This window comes from Lutjanus erythropterus, chromosome 15, assembly GCF_056507025.1.
Source record: "Lutjanus erythropterus isolate fLutEry1 chromosome 15, fLutEry1.hap2, whole genome shotgun sequence".
NCBI lineage: Eukaryota > Metazoa > Chordata > Actinopteri > Lutjaniformes > Lutjanidae > Lutjanus > Lutjanus erythropterus.
Window position 1 is genome coordinate 18,594,620 of NC_139331.1, and position 23,588 is coordinate 18,618,207.

Below are 23,588 nucleotides of genomic sequence, written 5' to 3' on the forward strand. Positions count from 1 at the left end.
TTATCCGCCTTGCTCCCACAAAAAGTGACCCCACATTGTGTCACTGTGGCACATTCAAATATTCAAACGACAGGAAATACTTCTTCGGTGGTGATGAGGCATGTTGCATTACATCATGCAGTCCACTCCTGCATATATGGGGGCTTCAAACGAGACACTAGATGGCAACCACGTTGAGAGGGAGAGACGGCGTGTGTGTGTGTGTGTGTGTGTGTGTGTGTGTGTGTTTGTATGTGTGAGAGAAAGGGAGAGGGGAGGGGGTAGACAGAGAGAGAGAGAGAGAGAGAGAGAGAGAGAGAGGGAGAGGTGGGGGGATGAATTACGTCGGCGTGGGACAGTGGAGGGACGGTCTGCTCATGGCACTCAGCTTGCAGCTGGAGGAGAGCTGCAGAGAGGGGAAACAACTGAACAGCGGGGACTGAGATTAACGCACAGGTAAACATCGGTCGACCACAGTTGGACGCATGAGTTACACATTCAATTGTGTGAACTTGTAGGTTAGATTGTCGTTTCCAGGTGGGATTAGATCTGCAGCGGAGGGAAAGAGAGACAAGATGAGCTGCGTCCGTGGCGCGCTATCCGGGGACAGAGTGAGCGACGGCGACGCGCTGACACCCCGCTTTTAGATGGCTCCAACATTTGGGGTGCAAAACAGGTGTCAGGGAAGTGTCGTCACGAACCCCGGAAGCCGGAGGAGGTGGGAACATCAGAGGGAAAGATGGCAGCGAAATCCGATGGTCGCGGGGTCGTCACCGGTTTCGCCCAGCTGCACAACCTGGACGAGGTGGTGGGGACGGGAGAGGACGACACTCGGAACGGCAGCTCCTTCCACATCTGCCACTGCTGCAACACCTCGTCGTGCTACTGGGGCTGCCGGAGCGCCTGCCTGCATTACCTCCGGGGGAAGGGGAAGAGGAAGGGAGAAGATGCGGCGCGGCCACCGCAGGAGGAGCGCCTCTGGCTGGACTGCCTGTGGATCATCCTGGCGCTGCTGGTCTTTTTCTGGGACGTGGGGACCGATTTGTGGCTGGCCATCGACTATTACCACAAGCAGGACTTCCTGTGGTCGGGCCTGACCCTGTTCTTCGTGCTGGTGCCCTCGGTGCTGGTCCAGATCCTGAGCTTCAGGTGGTTTGTGCAGGATTACACTGGGGGCGGACTGGGCTCCGTGGAGGGGCTGAGTAGTCGAAGAGCTACAGCGGGTCTGCAGAGAGACAGGTGCTGCCGCCTCTCTGTCTGGGTCTGGCAGACCATCATACACATCTTTCAGTTGGGACAAGTGTGGAGGTAAGACAAACTTTAAGTTCTCTCCTGCAAAAGAATCAGTTAAACCTCCTGAAACACACACACACGGCGCGTCCAGCTCCTCTCACTCCATCCATTCACTCACTCCAGCCTCCTAACCTCCTCCTGACTGTCACCTGGTATAACCCGCTGTTGTGTACATGACTGGGGTGAGAATCAGCACCGTGGTGATGCCATTACGCTCGCCTGACAGTCTCCACTGTGTTACACATGCCCGTGTTTGCATTTTTCAACGTATCTGGTTACATTTTACGCGTTTTCCAACAATTTCCAGCCAAATGTGTCCACAGCAGCTGCACAGAAATCGCACCGCTGTGATTATTTCATCACAGTGCGCCATTGCGCTTGTGTGGGGAGGGAAGAGAGGGCTATTTGTTCAAAGACGGACAGGTAGTAGCTGAATGTGTGTGTGTGTGTGTGTGTGTGTGTGTGTGTGTGTGTGTGTGTGTGTGTGTTTGTGCGCGTCTGACTGTGTGTGTCCTCGCGGTCGCCTCGATTCACCCGCGCTCCCCTCCCTCCCCGCATCAAAATCCTCCAACTCTGCAACTAGAGGCCAGACGAGCATCTGTTTTCACGGCTCACAAAACTACATCTTCCCCCCACAGACATGATGTCATCGATTCCTCTGCGACGCTCGACATCTTCGGTCCCCAAATCCGCTTTTTGGCCGCGCAAAATTGATGCGTCGGGGGACCGCGGGGATGCTCAAGGTGCACGTCTCTCCGCGCGTAATCTCATCTGTGACATGTAGCGGCTACAGTAGTAGTAAAATGTGACACTGCTGCGCGCAGCTCGTCTGCCCCGCTCAAGCTGTGAATTCAGTCGGAGCCTGTGAGCAGCGAGTTGTTTTTGGTGCAGACAGACGCAGTGGCTGGCATTTAATGGGAAAAAAAAGAGTAACGCATGACGGCTGCTCTGCCAGCGGCTGAGAAAATGTACAACAGCACACTGTGAGACCCAGTGGAAGGGGTCAGATTATTTCATTCTCACTTTCAGGGTTTCAGTCGACGTTTGTGGTGTTTTTGTGCACCAGAAACTGAGCTTGACCACTAATTCAGTTACAGTGTTTGTGTTTGACAGCTGTCTTTTGCTCCCCGTCAGACTAAATGGATTTTTCCAAGCCATCCATGACTGTGTTGTACTCTAATGCATGAGAACATTTGTGCCACAGGCTAAATTACTCACATGCTGAGACTGGGAGTAAAATCTGAGCTGAAACTCTCTGACCTTTTTGTGAAAAAAAGAAATTGCCAGAAGCGTTAAATGAGATACCTTCTCATCCAGTTTCACCTACAATTTAGTGTGAAAATAAGCCTAATTTTCTTTCCATGTGGCTAAAAAGAACATCTTTACTCTCATGTTCAAGTTCAGTTTAGTGCATAAGGCTGAGTCCCCTGTCAAGATGCATTTTCTCAGAATGAGACAATCCACTCTGCATTCCTCATCACACTCATTTTGAGCTGAACCTGAAAGCTGTTATATTGATTAGCTGCAGTTGCATTGGCTCAGGTTTATTTACTCCATTGTGGTTCAATTGATTATTTTGTTCATATGTGTAGTGGGAAGAAGATATGAAGAGGGCTGTGAGCTGTTGCACAGTCAGTCAGTGGTTTTGTTGGTGGTTAAAGAGGTTGATAGAGACTGATACTTATGAAAGTCAATGAGAACATCTCATGATGCTTAGCCTACCACTGTCAGGGGAAAGAAACATTGCGCTTGAGTAACATAATGTGTGCATCTAATACATGTAACTAGTACATTAGATATCTGGTCATGTCTCACAAAATTCTTGTATGCAGAAGGTAAAACCACCATATTGTACAACTTGCAGGGGTGTTTTGTAGGGGCCCAAAATGAAACACATGAAATACAAATTGGAAGAATTAGATTGATACCACTGTCTGTACAGTAAATATAAGGCTAAAGGCAGGACCGAGTTAGCTTAGCTTAGCACAAAGAAGAGGTAATGGCTAGCCCAGCTCTGTCCAGAGGTGCAAAAAATCAGTCTACTATTACATCTACAGCTCACTGTTTAAAATGTTATATGTTATATTGTTCAATCTGCTCGAAAACTAGTGTAAGAACAAAATTTTTTGGCTCTTTGTTGGTTGCCTGGCAACTGCTGACATAACCCACGGCACATAACCATAAAATGGGCGAGTTGTTATTTTTACACTTCAGTTTTTGTATGCATTAAACAAACAAACAAAAAAAGATATAACATGTTAATAAGTGAGCTTTGTTCTGGTAGGTGGATTTAATTACCTTTGGACAGAGGCAGGCCAGCTGTTTGCCCTTTTGGTACTAAGCTAAACTAGCTGCCAGCACTAGCCTTGTCTGAGTTTTGTAGGGGCCAAAAAAATTAGGTAAACACACATACATAATCATAATCAATTAATCAGGTGATTATTTCAGATGATTAATTGTTTAATCTATAAAATGTAAAATAAAAAAAAGTTAAAAATGCTTGTTATGGTTTCTCAGAGCCCACAGTGACATCTTCAAATCACTCCTTTTGTCCAACCAACAACCCAAAATCTACAGACATTGATTACCATAAATGACATAATCCTCACATTTAGGAAGCTGGAACCAGTAAATCATTGCATATTTTTTGTTATGAATATGTTTTTATGCGCATTCAAGCCTGTGGTCATGAGCTGTTTCAAAAGCATGAGCATGTGTGTAATTGCTTGCCTTTTGTGGCTTTTATTTAATGTTAATAGATAATTAACCTTTGGTGATAGATGTTTTCAGGGACTTTAGGACCATGGAACCTCAGTCTAACAAAGTGAGCAACTTAAGATTTCACCACTAGCTTCAGATTCACAGGCACAGTTGTGAAAACTGACCCAAGATGAACCTGAGACTGAACTAAATTAAAGTGGAAAAAAACTAGTGCATTTAATCTCGCTTATGAGGAAGTCAAGTAAACATAATGTGTTGGTGTGTATGTTGTGACAGCACGAAGCCTGGGGCGAGGGATCATTGTCAGGCCACTGTCTCCCTTCGGACATGATCCGCCCTGCTGCTGGTTCGGGGTTGAGGGTCAAAAGCTGCTCTTGTCAGCTTAGTGAGAGTTCACAACCTAAGACCCACAGGGCCAACACACGATATGAAGATTATGAGCCACTGTGAGAGGCCACACAGCCAATAGGTAGCATATGTTATCATATAAAACAGTGCTGCACTTGGCTTATTTTGGGTTTCAGTCCCATGATATGCTGCAATTCAGCTGATATGTCCAGAGTTATCATATCTAATATGTCATCATATTGGGAATAAATGATCAGTTTCCATGCCCGTATTTCAAAGCAGCTCTCTTGGCCACTCTTAACAAGATGATACAGTATCAGTTTGTGAAATGTTTTGCCTTCATTAACACGAGAAAACAAGATGAAGTGCTGACAGGAGTCAAAAACACTGCCTCATCATGTCTCATTACTCAATCCTATTTTCAGTTCTACATTCAATTAGCTGCTTTCCCTCTGTGCACCTGAGGACCGAGCTGATGACAGAATCGCCGAGCTTGTTTTGCAGTTATCCCCTCGTTAATTGTTGACTGAACGGGGGAGGATTCCTCTCCCACCCTTAATCCCAGCGCTATGTCACCGGCTCTCCATGGCTCTTTCATGTCGTTCTCCCCGTGAATCACTGGCACTGCTGACAGCGTCCCCTTAAGCCTTACAGATTCTGCTCAGGCACACAGTGGATCACACATATGCAGAGGTCTCCTGGCAGTAGCTTCGATGGACAGCTTAATCAGTGTAAGCCCAAATTAGCGTCTGAGTGGAAAAGAACTGCATCCATCTCTGGCCCCCCTGAGGAAATCCATGGAGAAAGTTTTGGAATCTCTTTGTTGTTGGGGAAATCCCAGCAGAGACTGGGTGTGGTGTCGTCTTCTTCTTCCTCATCTTCTCTTTGAATTTCTTGTAGTTTCAGGTGAAAATATTGCACAATAGGCAATTTGCAGTAGATTCACACAAACTGTGAAACATTTCAAAAACTCCAGTGGCAGTTACTAACCACTAATCATCACATCTCTTCTGCTGCTATTATACTGTATTTCTCAGAATTAAAAAAAAACAGGGGTTTGTGCTGCGGTTTTAAACCAACAGCAGATAAATATTTCACTGTGGTTAAACTCTTTCATATTTAAAAGGGGTGCGCCGCTGATATTGCACATGAAGTTCAGTTTACTCATCACAGAAAGTACTATATCTGGAAAACAGCTTGTGAGTATGTCTTGGATGTGGGTTTTCAAAGTTAAAAAAAAACCTTGATGATGTCATGAGGTTCAGTTTGGCTTGAGATTACTTTTAAGGGCATGGGCCGAATTATGTTGGCACTACAGAGTACGATTGGCATTAAATCAGCCTTGCCAACTTTCCATACCTGGGAGCACATTTGGACGAGAGAGTAATAGAGTATACAGAGAAAGAGAGAGAGTGATGTTAACTGCTGCAGCTTGTTCAGCTCACAGTCAGTCAGGGCAATGGCAAGACGAAAGTAGTCGCAAGTGTTGGTACACTTTTCAAAACTCAACACAGACAATGCTTGGTGCAGTGTATGTTAAGTTGGCGAGGACAACACACTAAAGAGTGTACTGTGTTTGATATTTTGAAGGTGATGCTCCTTATAGCAGCTGTAGCTAATGTTAGCCTGCCTACAGCCAGCGCAGAAGTTGAACTGGATGGTGAAACTATAAGTGAGGCATCAACAACTTCATTAACCTCCTCAGGTGATTCATTAAGTAGCTGAATAAGGTTTTGATTCGCATTGGCTTAGCAGTTTTACTAGTGCTAGCCAACACTCGGCCACTGGCTGAAACCAACAGTATGTAAGTTGCACACAATTCTGGGGAAATATACAAGCACTGCGGTAGTAAGGACAACAGGAGGAAGGATATCACATGCTTCATCTGAGACACACGATAGGCAAACAGACTGACAGGCAGATAGAGAAAGGTTCAGGAGGAGTGAGGAAAGCAGTGAGAGGTTCTCAATAAATAAAAGAAAATATTTAAAATAAATAGCAATGCTGAAAATGAGAAGTTTGGACTGAAATTACATTTTTGTCATTACACAGAGAGAGTAAAGTTCAAATGCGAACAGTACCCAACTCTAGACAACACATAGTTTGTCCATGACATCCCTGTTCTTTTAACCCCTTAAACCTTGTTTTCCCCAACTTGAATCATTTGCATCTCTTTTGATTAGCTAGCAGTGTAACTTGGAGAGTCTGTAAGTGTATAGACCACTTTGGTAGGTTTAAGTTGTCACAACAGAAAGATTTAAATACTCAAAATAATATGGTGACCATTAGTCCAGATTCAGTGGACTGAACAAGACTCGGGAACTGTTCCACCTGGAAGGACTCCTCTGCTCTGGTCTTCTTTGTGGGAGCTGTCCAGTGCTGAAATTCATAGCTTAAGCATTGTTGTACGTTTTAATGATTTGTCTTGGCATTTTTAACATGATGCAGTCTTATATGGAAATTAAACACACTGCACGGTATGTGTATTTGAGTGGGCATTGATTTATGCTGTCTCATTAGGTGTCACACAGTCTTCCAGACATTACTGTGTTGTACAGCATCCAAACTGCAATGAGGATAATACCTACAGCATGTGTCAAGTTCTGATATTCTAAGAAGAGCACATTTTGGACTTACATTACACCCAGATTTAATTCTTGTATTTAGATTATTTAAAAAAAATAAATAAATAAAAGGAATAGAGTAGGTAGTTGGGTTTCAGTAGGTTTACTGAGAAAAATATATGTTAATTCATGCTGTTTTTCATGATGTTACATTGAGTGTGTGGGTTGTATTACTGCTTGTTTGAAAGTATAAAAACATAATATATTCCAGTTCAGTGCCAAAATAAAATACACTTCAGACTATTAAATTGCAAATCTTCCATATGTGTAGTCGTCAAATGAGACTTCAATAAGAGTGATAAATATGCTGGTAAAAATCTCAATAATTGTTTTACTGACACTGTAAATTTATCTCTGCTATCAAAGAAGTCTCCAGTCCAGCAGCAGCCAAAGGAGTGGGGACTCCCCCTTCTCGCAATTGTACAAAATGTTTTAACACCACAAATCTGATGCTTGGATTACACTTTAATCCACAAACAAGAGTGGGCTCACCACTGAGCAACACGGAGAAATCGCCTCATGGTTGACATCTGCCTGTGTTTCCTAGCCTGGTAAATATTAATACAGACTGGGAAGGAGTCGACAAAAGCCTCTCTTGGCTGGCTGGGCTGCTTGTAGTTGCCAAAAAAGGTTTGTACACGCGGCGAAGCGAGACATTGAGATGATACAATGCAACCAGCTGCCCTGTCAAGGAAAAAAAAAACAGCTGAGGGGGGAAAAAAGAGGGAAAAGATGAAGGCCTGGATGAATTGGTTACAATCCATATAATTATGTATTGAGAGTGTAAAACGGCAAAAGATGGGAACATCTTGGTCCCGCCACAGTGGAGTGGAGGCACTGGAGTATTTTTGGAGTGAAGCAAACGACTGATAGACGACTGAGTCTTACTAGGCTATTTAATCATTTTGCTGGCAGAATAAATAAGTGTGGGAATCTCCTTAAAAATCCAATTGTTTTCCTTTGTTGTACAGAAAAAATATTGAGTCTTGATGTTCATTTTATAAGAAACACATTATAGTAGTTAGAATAAAACAAACCCAAAACCAGTTTATTCTGCAGAGAACAAAAGATGAAAAGAGCAGAAGAACACTTATCTTTATTAAAGTACACATCTTACTCTGTTGTGTGTTATTTACAGACAGCACATTAAACTTCCATTGCAGCTCGGGAACATATCAGCGTAACGGTGCTCATTTTCTCATTAGCACTGATAACAGGGGACAAACCTTTAAAGCCAGTGCGCCACAAAAAACCCCCAATTATGTGACAGAGGAGCCTATCAAAATGCAAGAAAAGCTGGCTTTCTTGGGAACCTATCACAGCTGGGGGTAAAGAGACAGAAAGCCAGAAATGATACAGAAATGTGTGCTTCAGTTTTTCAAGGAGCAGAGGAAGAGAGAGGGATGCGAAAAAGGGATTGAATTGCTGTTTTGGTTCGGTGTCATCAGGCTTTGACTTCAAGCTGGGTTATTGAATTAGAGAGTATTGCTGGAAAATGTTTGATTCAGCGCACTGTATTTGTTTGGACATTTCAGCTCTTAACAGACAGATGTACAATTAAAGGGACAGTTCAACCCCTAAGTCAAAAATACATGTTTTTTCTGTTAGCTGTCTTTGATGTAAGTTGCTGACTTTTGGAGTCATCAGTCATAGACATAATGGAACCAGATGTTACTCAGATTGTGGTGCTCAAAACACCAGCAATGTCTCTTCACAGAAATCATGACCTGGTTACTATGGATGATCCACAGACCTTGTTGTGGACGGTTTCATGTAGGAACTTCTCTTTCTACTGAACCTGCCAACCATGTCGCCTTCAGAAGAAAGTGTGCATCTACTCATGGACGAGAGGTTACAGCTCGGCTGCAGGAGGACGCCATTTATATCCCGAACTGTCACAGTCATGAGCCTCTTGTGTATGAGTAGATGGAGGCTTCATTCCAATACAGCTGATGGGCTGTAGAGAGTCAATAGCTCCTACATGAAACTGCTCACAACAAGTTCTGTGGATTATCTTTGGTGATGGAGTTTTCTGATGGACAAAGCTTTACTTGTTGTTAGCATTTAGCCACTTTAGCTGCTAACTGCTAGTTTGCTCAGTTACCCATGCAGCTGACTCTGCCCAAAACAGCTAACAAATAAAGATATCTGTCCACTAGAAATTTTGTAACATAATCCTGAGAAGAGCAGTCAAATGAAGACTGAATGGGTGGGTGTGCTATGCACACTGCGTTGTACTTGGAGCAATAACCATGTAAAGAAATCCTCAATAACTTGACATTGGCTTGTTAGTGAAAGTAAAAAAAAAACAAACAACAGTCTGAAATCTTTTGCATTTTGCTTAGGGATTACTTTTAGATATGTTAACCTTATTATTTTAAATGTTGGCCACATATAATATGATCATCCAATACTGTATAATTTTAATATGTGACAGAAAATAATGGGACTCATAATAGGGCCTCTTTAAGGGGCTGCTGTCACTGAGAGCTGCTTCTTGGCTTTCATTCTGTGCTCTTTACTACAGTATGTTATTTTATTTTACTCTCCACAACCATGCGGTAACCCCCAGAAATGATCTTGCAAACCCCTTAGGGGTCCTGACCCGCAGGTTGAGAAACACTGATCTAGATAGAAATAGCACTACAGGTAAGAGGAAAAATATATACTTTTGATTTTGGGGTGAAGTGACCCTTTAAACATTCCATTATGAAAATCAGCAAGTTTTAACAGAATGTTTTAGGTGACCTCACATATGTATGCAAGAGTAAATCCCTGAATAAATGAGTAGCTAGCATATTAGCTCATTGCAATCCCATTTCCAGAGGCGTTGACACCCGCTGTTACAGCAGAGAGCTCTTAAGTTCAGCACAGGGTGAATGAATGGAGATAAAGAGCCTGTGATGATGCTTGATTCAACCGCCTCAGGCCTGCCTCCTGAGCAAAACAATATTTTGTAGTAGAAGCCTGAAGGCCCTGATGTTACATGCTCGCTGCCTCTTAACACTGGTCAACAGACACAGGCAGGCTGGCACTCATGAAGGAATATCAAGCACATGGGCAGATGGGTTACCAGACCACACATTTGTATGCAGATCACATACATACGTGTACGCGCACATACACAAACCACACCTCAGGGGAGTCGAGAGTAGCTCCTTTTTTATATACCTCCTTATATGCAGTCTCACATCACAGCCTCTCTCTTGCTCACGGACACACAGAAACACACACACACCACGGCAGAATTAAACATTTCCATGTCCTGTTTCTTTAGGCGCTTAGATCAGAGAGAGGTGGTGCAGCCAGTGGACAATGAACTCCTCCCATCCTCCCCTGGCTCTCTCCTTTTTTTTTTTTTTACGAAAAGTCATCTCCTGCACACTTTTCCCCTAGAGCACAGAGATTAAGCTATTAAAAACACATCAGTGAGCCACACCAGCACACTGGGTAACATGTTTGTTTATTATGATTAACATAGACAGTGGAGTTTATTTTGATTCAATACCACAAACAGAAATACTCATTATGTGTATTTATCCGCAGCTGAAAATAGTCCACAACAAATGCTCTATTTAGTTCTGTTGATATTTTTTTTGCTAGAAACTACAGTAGCCAGATGGTTTATGAAAATATGGAACTTTTTTTTTTTTTATGAAGTTATATTTCTAATCTATCTTCAAAGGTTCCAGTCTTCACAAGGACACTCTGGGCTTGGGGCTGAGTGGATAGACAGGGTAGGAACTACACAAATCTGAGAGCTCATGTTTTATTTGCTCTGGAAAATATGTCTGGCAGACAGGTTTCTCGCCATCCTGGACCTGGTCGGACCAGAATATTTTCACATCTAACTTGATGAATAAAGGGGTTTTTTTCCCCACCAAACCAGAGCTGGAGATTTTTGGAGCAATGAAAAGACTAACTATGATCATTTTGGTGTTTTTGTAAGAGATCATTGTAGGATCATTTTGTTTTTTTGTAGAGAATTACTGTTTGAGTCTGGTAGCTTTGAGGAGAGTGATATAGTGTCCATCCAGTTCACGATGACAAAAGAAAAACAACTCAAAAAGTCTGCTCCAGGTTTACCGTGGATCCCCATGAAACCAATCCAAATCAGGAAATAAATACTGAAATATCGGCATCTGTTTCCACAGTTAAATAACAAAGATTATGTACAATATACTCTGGGTGCTTAAGGTACCATGGGTCAGTCATTGGGCTTTTCCATTGTCGCTGTCAAATTGTGGTGTACTGATTTGCATTTCCATTGCCACTTTTAACGCATCGAGTTGTGCTGAGTTGCGCCCGAGATGGCCATTCTCAGTGAAAGACACACCTTCAAGTGAGTAGCTGTCAAGACACCAGTGACTCCTGGAGAATCTGTGACTGGGAAATACACAATCCACTGGATTATTCCTCCTCCTGACAGACTTCAGACACTGTCTGCTTGCCATGAGCTGACTACAGTAATGCAGACTTTGCAACACATTCTGATGCAACCACATCACTGAGTACATAAAATTTGGCCTAAGGGATGCTGCTGGGAAGTCGCAAGGTCCTGTTTTAGGGCTAATACATTACACAGTATTGGGTCGGTGCACAGAATTGTGTATTTGTTGATGCACAATCCAACATTTTAGGCACTGTCAGAGGCATTTTCTGATACTGGTTCTGGGAATTGGAACATCCACAGTATACTCACAGTCATATCAATACTACACTATTAGAGCTCATCTCTGTACAGTGCAAACTCTGTTTATATTTGCACCTGTTGTTAACACCCCTTGAAAACTGAAAATGAACTGAAAGGATCCAGTTTGTAATCCTAATGGCCTTTTCATTCAAATCCAGCCTTTTACTTTAAATTAGACACAAACTAGTAACGAGTATTTTTTTTTCAATTTGCTCCTGTGTACGTTAACATGTTTACCCTGTTCTTTTCTGCTTGCTACAGTTGTAGCTCGCATGCTTGTGGAACTTGGCTCATGATGATGAAGGATTTATTGACTTTGAAGTCTGCTGTTTGTGCAATGTGGTGTGTGCCTAGTTCTGTTTGGCAATTATATCGGCTGCACCAGTTCAATTCTCAATCCTCCCTACAGCTGTCTATTATTCCCATTCTCCTCTGAACAAAACTCTGAATCTGTGCAACTTTTCACTTTGAGTTCGTCCGGTAGCGCTGAAAACAAATACATCGTGCATGTTGTGTGATGTATATTTTTTTCACACGAGTCTGCTGCATATTCTACTCAGAGAAAATCATTACCTGGACCCAGAGGATGCTCACACACAAAGGCTATTTTTCATGTGGAGTCCCCAGCCTAATAGTTGTACTCCTAATATGTATTTATGTTCCCCTTTCTCTTGAAATGGGTGAGTCCTACACTCCCAGATGTACTATTTGAGATCATCATGTGTTCTCCCCGCACACTCTCTATATCCATTAGTGCTTTTCATACGCTAAAGCCACCACATTACCATCTGTCCTCCCTGCGAAGTTAACATATGTTTTTATTTTTATCCCTCCCTATCACTTACACCAATTAATGTTCTTAGGCTCCTCATAAAGCCTTTTATCCCCCTCCATCCATCCTGGAAGGAGACGCCACACTGTGTGCTCCTCTGTGCTGTCTTATCCTCTCCTTATTCGCTATAGTTAAGAAGGATCGGGCTTTCTACACCGTGTCCCTTACCAGTAGTTAAAGTCATCATGCTACCTCCCTGCCCTCCATCTTTCTCTTTATGTCTACGCCTCTCTCCCTGTGTTGCCTTCACATAAAGCTGCACTTGACCTCCATTTCTGTCAAGGAAACTGGAGCATCTGGCTCCTGCCCCATTACAACTCAACACCTCCTCCCTTCTCCTGCCATACCACCCATCTTTTACTCCCTACAGAGCCCATTTTCAGATCTCCCATGTTCCGCCGTCCCTTCAACTTCTGCTCCCTCTTCCTGACAAAACGTCTCATTTCTGCAGGAAAGTGTTACACCTTGGTTCATGAGTCAACCTGTGGCTTAATGGCCCTCGTCTCACACACTACATGCCATTTCTTTGGCTTCGCAGCTTCTCTCAGGCACTTATTTATGTTCTGTTGAAAAGACTACACACAATAGAGCGAATCAATACCAGATGCTGCAAAATGGAGAGGCTATAACCAATATTTGAAGGCTCCTTAAAGGTACATTAAGTAATATTTTGTTATTACCGCTGAATCAAATTCATCCTTTTTTTGTGGGAGGGTTTCTGGTACTGCCAATTCCGCTGAGTATTGACACCCCACAATGCAGTGCTGAGCTGCTATCAGCCACTTTTCAGCTCAAGTCAAAACAACGTTCACATACAACTGTGGGAGGCTGCACTCAGCCCAGGAGATCATTCAAACTGGTTGTGCACAACCTGTCCAGTGTGAAGTGGAAGAAAACAAGTGGTAGGTGAAGAAAGTAAAACATTTAGGAAGCCAAACAGACTGAGGTATTTGTCTCAGGAGTTAGATGCCTAAACCAAAGATACACATACAATAAATACTGGACTTACCACTGATGGACTCTGGGTAGGTGCAGGGGGACAATCGCCCCCTTGGTGCTTCCATGTTCAAAAAAAAGCCCTAAAAGTGCCCTCTTGGATGCCCCTATGGCAGATAAAACATGGTAAAGTGCCCTCTAGGGTGGCCCATTGTCCAAGGCAACATGATAAAGTGCACATTAGGGTGCCCTTCAAATGGATAAAACATGATAACTTTAAACTTCTTGTGCACTGGTGCCCCCTGCATGCAGCCCTTTTAATTTCTTTGCCCCTGCCTCTCAGACAACCCATGTCTGCCACTGTTACTCACAATAAATAATAAACTTAAAATTCTTAATAAAATGTATTTCTCCAACATTTTCCTTTGCAAAGAAGTGCTTTAAATGGATTAAGAAAACAAACAGAAAATAAAGAAGGGCAAAAAGATGCACAAGACCATAAAGGCAAAAACTAGGGGAACAGGTCAAAAGGCAAAGGTTTCCAATGTGATGCCCGTGGTGATCTGTTTTTGTTGCATGAAAGTAGGCAAGTGTTTGCTCACAGGGCAGCCATGTAGAACATGGCCTAATGAAGTATCAGAGCTCTTAATTGCTTGTTTCTCTGACTCCTAGTGGGCAAAAGTTGCTTTAATGCTGCTTTATGGAAGATATCAAAGTGTAACTTATAGTATAAATAAACTGGTATAAAGACAAGAAGGAGACCATACAGCCTGGGTATTTAGAAGAAGTATAGAAACAGTTAATACATGGCTTATAACACACTATAATGTACACTGTGTGGTGATGTATTTGTCAACAACTATGACTTTGTCATTTACAGCCTTGTTATTTATCTTTTAACAAAAATCTATAATTTCATGCCATCAGCGTTGAGTCAAAATTTTCCCCATGGTACCGAAAATGGTATTGAATATTGCTATTTTTTTCAAAGTATTTGATTGAAATTAGAAATTCTGCTCTTGTGACAACACTATTGTGAAGTAGTGTGGGATCGTGGGAGGTGTTTTCTTCACTTTTAAAGAATAAACATAGCTGATGAAAATCTATCTGACACGACTTAGTCAGGAATCTTGTTCGTGGACAAGCTTATTCTAAAGTTTTATTCATGTCATGTTTAGTAAGTTTCACAAACTTCCTTCCTCACTTTTTGATGTATCTGACATAAACAGTGTTTTCCTAGAAGTCAGAGTGTAGCATGAAACAGACCATTACCTTTAATAAATTATGGTTTTCTCTGATTTTGGGATAATGTGAGTGCACAATTTTGTCAAATCAAGTCTAAAGTCATCAAATTTGTGACTCTGATTCTAGTCCAAGTCGTGTCTCAAGTACACACCTAAATGAAAGTGAAAGAGAACGCTGTTAAAGTGTTACCCAAAACCTAATGTAAGAAATTATTTACTGTATTCTCAAGATCCTGATCTGATGTCTAAACACACACACACACACACACACACACACACACTAAGCTTTTTTGATGCTGTCTGTGTTTTATTCATATCTGGGCTGTGTCTTGGAAGCTGCATCAGCACTGCTCAGAGAAGACCACCATTGTTTGAGTCTAATCATGGTCGACGCTCCAGGCGTCAGTTTGATAAACAGACAATCTCTGCTTATAAATAATTGAACAGCCCCGTTAGTTCTCTCGCTCTCGCAGTGTCACACTCGCAGGGTTTCGCAGTCGTCTCTCTTCTCAGTCTCATATTTGCATGGTGATACCCTGCTTAGTGAGCTGTTACACTCGCTGAGAAATGAGCTATATGAAGATACGCTGCATGCAGAGTCAAAAGAGCACACTCCTTTCACCAAATCAGCGCTGTTGTGCAGAGTGTGCATGCTGTCCCAGCTCACTAAGCAGGGTGTCACCATGCTAATATGACAATGACGAGGAATGATGACAAAATCATGCAAACATTGTGACAGTGAGAGAACAGTCAATACACTTGTGTGTTTTTTTTCCCACAAATTTGTTGACATGTAAACACAAACACACACCAAGTTGTTACAGCTCGTACTAAATCTAAGATTAAATCCCTTAGAAAGGCGAACCAGAAAGGAAGAATGTCAACAGATTATCAGATATGAACACATAACAATATTAGTGAGAGTATATGTGTCAGGGTGTGTCATGTGTATGGTATTTCTATTATTTTTTCTAAATTATCGTTGAAGAGGTATGAGTGTTCAAAGTATACTAAGTCATTTAATAATAAATATTTCCTTCACATGTATATAGAGCTGCAACGATTAGTCAATTTATTGATGAGTTGGTCTTAAGAAATTTAGTTGACAACAAGTTTGACAGCTGATTAATCATTTCAGTTGTTTTTCAAGCAAAAGTGTCAAACTTTTACTGCTTCCAGATTCTTACATGTAAGGATTTGCTGCTTTTTGTTGATGGGAAAGATCATGTCTAGAGTCAGTGTTTGGTTTGTCCGTTCTGGGCTACCATAGAAAGATGGGGAGAGGACCCAGACTCATTCTAAGGTGACAAAAACACAATGATTCTTCTTTTTAGGTGATCATACACTAAAAACATATGAATTCCATTCAATTTCTGCCATATTTTACCAATACATCAATCTTACACACTGTTCTCATCTATCTGTCTGCAAGAAATATATATAAGCATGTTTCCTAAATACTGAACTATTACTTTACAGATATATTTTTTTACAGTATATGTACACCAGATTGCATCCTGCTGCTTTGAATTCATGCTGGTTTTCACATGTAACATTTCCTCTAAGAAATCAGATCAGATCTGGCCCACATAATGTTTGGGGCCTCATCATATTTAGGACAGCCCATATTCAGGCCTCCTGCTCAGCAGTCCATCACTGTCCTTCGTGTGTCCTTCCCCTGTTTCTTATGCTCGCGTCTGCGTGGCTTTTGCCTTTCTTCAGGTTATCATAGCGAGCCAGGAGAGTTAAATTGTGTCTTGAGGGGGACCCATGAGCATCCCACCAGAGGTCATCAGCTCAGAAGTCCAACAGTGATCAGTTAGATGTTACATATCACCACCTCTTCAGGCCTGGCAGGGATTGGCGTCCACACCAAGTGTGCTTCACATGTTGGAACTCAGACCTTTTTTCTTTTCTTCCTGGTGATTTTTTTCGTTCTCTTCTCCGACTCTTGCGCCTCTTGTTTGTCTCTGCCTCTATTTGCTCTTCCCCTTCGCCCTTCCTTTTATTTCACACTTATCTTTCCTCTTTGCCTCCATCGCTCTATATCTTCCCTTATTTCTTCTTTTGTTTCCACTGCCTCCTCACGCCCAGTCAGTCTCAGAGTGAATATATATCAACAACAGCCTGTATGCTTCGAGCCCTGCAGGGTTTTTAAATACAGTCTGGTCAGTATGCTTGTGTGTTCAGGCAAAACCAACAACAGATCACTTATGTTACTCTTATGTCACTACCCTGTATATATCGTCCATACACACAACAAAAAAAACAGTGTCACTTATAACTTCAGCCACCTGCCTCTCACTCATACTTTATAGGTGTAAATGCATATGTATGCACATTTGTGAGAGTGTGTGTGTGTGTGTTAGTGTGCATGTATACATGGGAGGTGTGAATGTTCTTTTCCCTTATGCTACGATGAGTGCTGAGCAACACTCAATGCATCTCATCATATGGTATAGTGTAAAACATCTGATGCTTTGCTGTGAAGTTCTGCAGAAAAACTTGGTGTAACATTGTTAATTAGATTATTACAGACTCAGAGATCCTCATTAGTGGAAGTCATTTTGAAAGACGAAATGTATAGCAAGCAAGTAAGACTGCTCCATAGTCGAGAAGAACAGCTGCAGTTTTCAGTCTTGGCCTTGGAACAGCTTGAAGGGCACAACAACTCCTGTACAGTCAGTATAGAGGGTATATAGTACAGTATAGAGGATAGAGAGGCTTGAGTTTGTAATGCCTTGTCTGCTGAGAGTAAAATTATAAAACCATTCCTACAGTTGGTAGGAAGCCAATGAAGAGAAGCTAAAAGTGAAGTAATGTGTGATCCACATTTTGTTTTTTTTATAAAGCTGGACCAACTGGGGTCAAGATTGAGATGATTTGCTAATGCAGGTGAGCATGATGGCTTTAAAAAATAAAAGTAAGGATGACTTTTTCCAAATTATTAAGCTGAAAGAAAGATCTGATTCTTTGCAGTGTTATGTGTTTGGAAAAGACAGGACTGAAACAAACTGTGTTTCAATGGATGTTTCAATGGATTTGACATTTTATGCAGGCGGAACAATTAGATTTTAGTAATTGGTCTTTATAAAAATGTTTTTTTGTTAGGTTCAAGCTATAAAAACAGTTATCAAAATATTTAATTACATGCCATATGTGGCCATGGAGAAGTGTGCACACAAAGGCAGGATTGGGCCAAGAGCTGAGCCTTGTGGCACACCAAGGGGCTCACGACCAAACTAGGCCTATACTAAATGCTTCAGCGCTTATGTTAGTTACCGTCCTATTCAAACAAAAAAAAACAAAAACAAAACATATTATATATATTCATAATATTTTATTGCTCCTCCTGCAGGTGTTTTGTCGTGTCAAGCTCAGTCTCACATTGCTAGGTGGGTACTTCTGTTGCATGCCCAACAGTTTCTCCCTCTCTCTCTCTCTCGGACTCCTGCTGCCTCTGACTAGTTTCTCCCCTGTGGCCTGTCGTCTCTCGTACCACCGCCTCTTTGCCAGACGGAGAAAGCCGTTTCAGCGCGAGCTGGACATAAAACAGTGGCAGCATGAGCGACATACATGTTGGGATGCACAGCTCCAATGTAGCCAACGTGTGTGTGTGTGACTGAGAGACTGAGAGAGGACAAGAGAAGGTGGAATTTTCAATGCAATATTTTTGTAAGTTATTCAAAACTTACTCTGAATGCCACTTTGTCACTCGACCCGCCCATGTTTTCTCATGATACACTTTTAATTGCACTGTTAAAATGTGGAAATATTTGGGCATCTGACATCTCTCACTCACAGCAGTTACACAGTAAACATAATTTGTGCTTCGGTTCAGACCATAACTGTACAAAAGTGTGGAACAGAGACAAAGCGAGGATCAAAAGAAATGGAAATTACTTAAAAGCATTAGGGATGAGCACGATTAGTCAACTAAATGATTATGCATTACCACCGTTGCTAGTCAGCATCAGAAATATTAGTTGGTTAAACTGTTTATTAATATTTTATTAATCTACCTGCACTGGGGTGTTGTAATCGGCAAAGTGGGACAGATGACAGCTCGTAAAACCAGTGTGATTTGTCAGTAATTTGATCTAGAAAATGAAAATTGGGTTGTGTGTAGGCTGGGGATTTGGCTATTGTAGGATGTGATCAACAGCCACAAACGGTTCTTAACACATACAACATTTTTAGGACAATGTTTAATATTAACAATTAATGAATTGTGCTCAGTTTTAACTTTTTAACTGTCTGACTGACTAGTCTAAATTAAAATTTCCATTTCATTGAGAATATAATTAGTCCCCAGGAACATCCCTAAAGACCAGACAGTATGTTTAAGAGGTGCTGGATTATTTACACAATATTATCACATGTATATTAACATGATATCAATATTACATTTTTAAGTATGAGTCAATGCCAGTTTATTGTGACACCCCTAATAACAACCATAGGAATTTCTACCATGCAAGACATATCTTTATACCACTGTGACTTGTCAATTGAAGATGTGGATGAACATTGTTCCACTTTATACTTCGTCTGCAGTGGTTTCAGGATGAAATGGAGTCAGTGAGATATTTTCAGCCACCGTGTCTGAGTGGATTAGTCCAGTATTCCTTTAAGGGACATAACAGTTTAAAAACTGCCACTGTGACTCCCTTGCCTCCATGTGGATTACAGGTTTGGAAGAAACAACAAAAAGTAGACCATAAATATCTCTTTTAAAGCCAGCACTGCTGATTTTATTTACTTAACACATTTAACTATTCTAAATTATATAAGGAGCACAAATGGAGCCAACGATTTGCATCTTACCTTTAATTAAATAAAAGCTATTTGCTATTTACAGTATTTCTCAGACTCAAGGACTCACAAACCAAACAAACTCGCTTATATATATATAGTCTTTTTTTTCCCTTTCCACTGTCTCTGTCTCTCACCCACACATGCAGCTCTCCTGATGAGCCATATTTCCAATTTACATGATTTTAACCTCAATGAGTAGCGACAGGCAAACACATCTCCTCACACTTGCTGTCTTCATAGAGTTGCCATTTTCGACCTGGAAAATGACAGCAACCCCTCTTTCTATGTTTGCCTCCCCTCACATTTCGCAATAAATGGATTTATGCTCTGTGGAGTTTTATGTAGAACGCGCCAAGATTAGCGGGATGTTTAATCACGGAGCCTTTTGAAATAAGCTTAACATTTATCCGAGTGCTAGGCAAAAAAAAAAAAAAAAAACAGCACAGGAATTCTTTTCGTCTGCACCGAAGAGAAAAGGTCCTTGGGAATACAAAATCAAGCAGCACTGTCAAATGTTTGAGTGTCTGTTTATTGATTTATTTGGTACTTTTTTGATATTGTGTTTTCTGTGCAGGACTTTGAGGCGTTTCCCAAACCATTTAGGTACAAGAGAGAGAAGGTTGTTTATTTATTAATTAATTAATTTATTTATTTATTCCTGTCTGGCATGTTTCCCTCACTGCCACAGGAGATTCCAGACTGGTCTTTGTCTTTTTTGGCATGGTCGACTCTCCTCTCTCTCACCTCCCCACTGGGCACAAATCTCTGCTCTTTGAAGACAAGTGAGTGAAACAAAACATGGAGCAATATGCAGCACCGTCATGCACCACGGGCTGACAGCACACATAAAATCTGTACTGTGATGACTTTAATATGCTCCTACAGTACATGCAGACTGCACCTGGAGTATTTTCACCTCCAATGACACCTTTAGGTGGCTTCTCATCGAGACATCTTACTAGTACAGCTACAGGGAGGGTTGGCTAGAAGTCGCTCGCTGTCCTTAAACCTCTCTCCACCTCAGGACAAAACCATTTACACTAATTTGTCAGTATAGCTGCTGAAGGTGACCTTAAACCATTACAATCCTTAGTTTCTCCTCAGAGTTTAGGGTTTAGCATATACAGGGTAAACACTACAGTATTTCTTAAATCCTTTTCCAGGACGCACATCTTTATTATGCCTTGAATCTTGTGTTTTATTAGAGCTAAACCAAAGAATTGGCCAAACCATTATATATCGGTAAGTATTAACTTATTGCAGGTACATATAAACAAAAAATGATAAAGATATGTCAGTCTCACCACTTTGTCCTGGTGATTTTTCAACTGTAAAATCTCCTGTTCACAACATTGGCAGTAGGCTATGTTTAATCAAACATTTTTCTTATCAAAAATATATTTGAGTTTTGAGATTAGTTTATGTACAAAACTTGGCTGATGTATTGTTTGCAGGTTTTCTAAAGGCATTGCATTTCGTTGCATTACAGAATTACAGGTTATTTCACAGCTCAGTATGCTGCCTTCTCTCCCAAGCTTGGCAAATAAAATCTGCTACAAAAAAGGTTCCCTTCCTGAAGCACAGATCAAGTTTGTTTTTTTTAAAAATAATCATCCAGGCGTAGGAAATCAATATTAATGGAGGATATTTTAGAAAGTGCACCTCTTACATCTATATATATATTTTTAATGTATTTTTTAAGTGCATGCATAGACATGAGGAAAGCTGGAGCATTTATATTGACATATGTTATGTAATGTTATGCATGTGGGTTAATATTGCATTGTACAGGTTTGCAGAAGAAATCCCTTTTAGTAGCTGTTCTGGAGATTCTCATCATATCACACAATCTTTCTCAGCAGATAGAGGTCAGTTGTCTTAGACTAGATGTTAATGTTTTTTTTTCTGAGAATTTCCAGAATTTCTTGTCTCTTGTCCTTGACTGGAAAAGCTGTGATTAAAAGATCTTTGTGCTTTCCAAGGTCAAGAATTTCAATCTCAGTTTTTAAGCCAATATGGACGAGAAGTCCATAAAGTGGTGGCCCTTCTTGTGACATTGTTTTCCAAAACTTGATTTTATCGATCAAATATGTGACAGTTTTCTTTAAATTAAAATACTACATTATTATACACAGTAGAGCCAGATACAAGGCAGGATCTGACATACTGGAGATGGAGGACTACATTTCAAAATATACAATGATGTAGTCACTGATCATTATTATGCCTCCACAACAGTGACAGCCTTGGCAAGAAACATTATATCATGTCTATCTGTTCATTCAGTGCTCATGAATGATATATCTTGATAAGAACCTTGAGGGAGTTTCTTCAAACTTGGCTCAAATGTGCAGTTGGACTCAAAGGTCAAAGGTCACTGAAACCTCACATCCATCTCATTTTCATTGTAAAATCTCAGGAACACCTGGAGGGAATTTCTTCAGATTTGTTACAAACCCAGTGTGAAACAATTGAGATGTCATGTGTTGGTATGTGGATGACTGTTTTGAAGTTTGGCCTTGTGGGGGTCGCCATCTTGGTTTTTTGCCACCAGAGCATATACAGTACTGACGAGAGCATTAAGCTAGCGGGTGACATACTACAACTCCGTTCAGCAGGAAATAGTGAAATAGTGAATACTGTTTAATATACAGCCTATTGCATAAATATCCACTTGGACTTTTTTTTTTTTTACACATTTATTAAACTCCAACATAAAAATACATTGGACATGACCTCACTGACTGCAATGGTTGCTACAGCTCAAACAGAATATAAATCTTTGTTAACTTCACTGAATGATTAATTTCTGTCATCTGGAACAAGGAGAGCAAGTTTACAATTTAGAATTTCGTGTAGAGGAAGATTTTGTGCCTGTAGATAACAGACTGGTATTTTGCCATGTGTGTTTTGTGTATTTTGAGTTCAACCTGTTGAAACACATATCAAATAAACATGTGGGTTGAACAGCTCAAATAGGCATTTTGCACATTTAGAAAGGCTCACTTACAAAGTCTATAATCACACTTTAATCGAGTGTCATTTAAACCATTTAAGATTGCAACTGTATAATTATATCACGTATTACGTTACATTAACTGTCATTGCATAACTCCTAATAATGCCCAGAATAATAACGAGTCTTGAGAGTGTGAAGATGTTTTTCCTTTTTGAAACATGAAGACTCTCCCACCTGCGTAGTTGCACGTACCTGTTACATGAATATACCAGGCCAAATGCTGTACAGTCATTTTCACACTTCAGCTGACAGTGTGTGTCTGTCAGTGTGTACACGCTGGTTTCTGGGCTTGTGCGTTCCCCTGCTGGATTTGGACTGTTGATGATGATTTGATGTGTCAGGTTTCATTTACACCTGTCCTTGCCAGAGACACTGTGAAATTAATTGAGCCAAAACATGAATTTGCTTAAGGTTTCTCAAAATGTCCAACTAGTCATTAACATGCCTCACATCAAAGCTCGTGGTCTTTTCCCCCCAAAATCCATGTGCAATAGAGAGGAAATACCAGAGCAGAACAAAATATCTGTGTGTGTGTGTGTGTGTGTGTGTGTGAGATTGAAGGAGGGAAAGACAAAGACAGAGAGAGGACGGAGAGATCATAAGAACATGCTGCAGTGGAAGTTGATTATGAGCTTGTGAAAATGCTGTCTGCTGCTTTTTGAGGGAGACTCTCTGAATTCATTTGTTCTATAGTGAGAATTATTGAATAGATCATCTGACAGTACAGTAATAATGCAATTAATTGTTCGCCGCTGAACTCCCTGTACAGTTTTAATTAGCTCTTTGCTCAGCATCTGCCCATCAAAATTACAAAAAAAAAACAACTGACATTTCATTTTCCAAGTGTCAGAACAGCTGAGGAACTGACCATTGCAGTGTTTTTGAAGAGCGTACGATCTGTAAATAAAGCTGTTGAGATAAAGTTTGTGGGTTTGTGGGCCTGCAATTAAATCCTTTTTAGAGCAAGGCCACTTTGGCCTTTTATGGATACAAATTTATTGGGGCATTGCGGCAAAAATGTAGGGCAGCAAGGCCAACACCAATGATGCCATAACAATAAGTTATAGTTATATTGTATGAA

General features: G+C 41.1%; 1 protein-coding gene across 1 annotated transcript in view; it reads left to right on the plus strand.

The window, feature by feature from the left end:
* The first annotated feature begins 350 nt into the window (after positions 1–350).
* The window catches only part of xkr6b (XK, Kell blood group complex subunit-related family, member 6b), a 73,824-nt gene continuing 50,586 nt past the window's right edge, over positions 351–23,588 (plus strand). Inside the window, exon 1 of the mRNA XM_084737929.1 lies at positions 351–1,287. Within this exon, the coding sequence (XP_084594055.1) occupies positions 719–1,287 (569 nt within the window). The 5' untranslated portion in view covers positions 351–718. The remainder of the gene's footprint in view (positions 1,288–23,588) is intronic.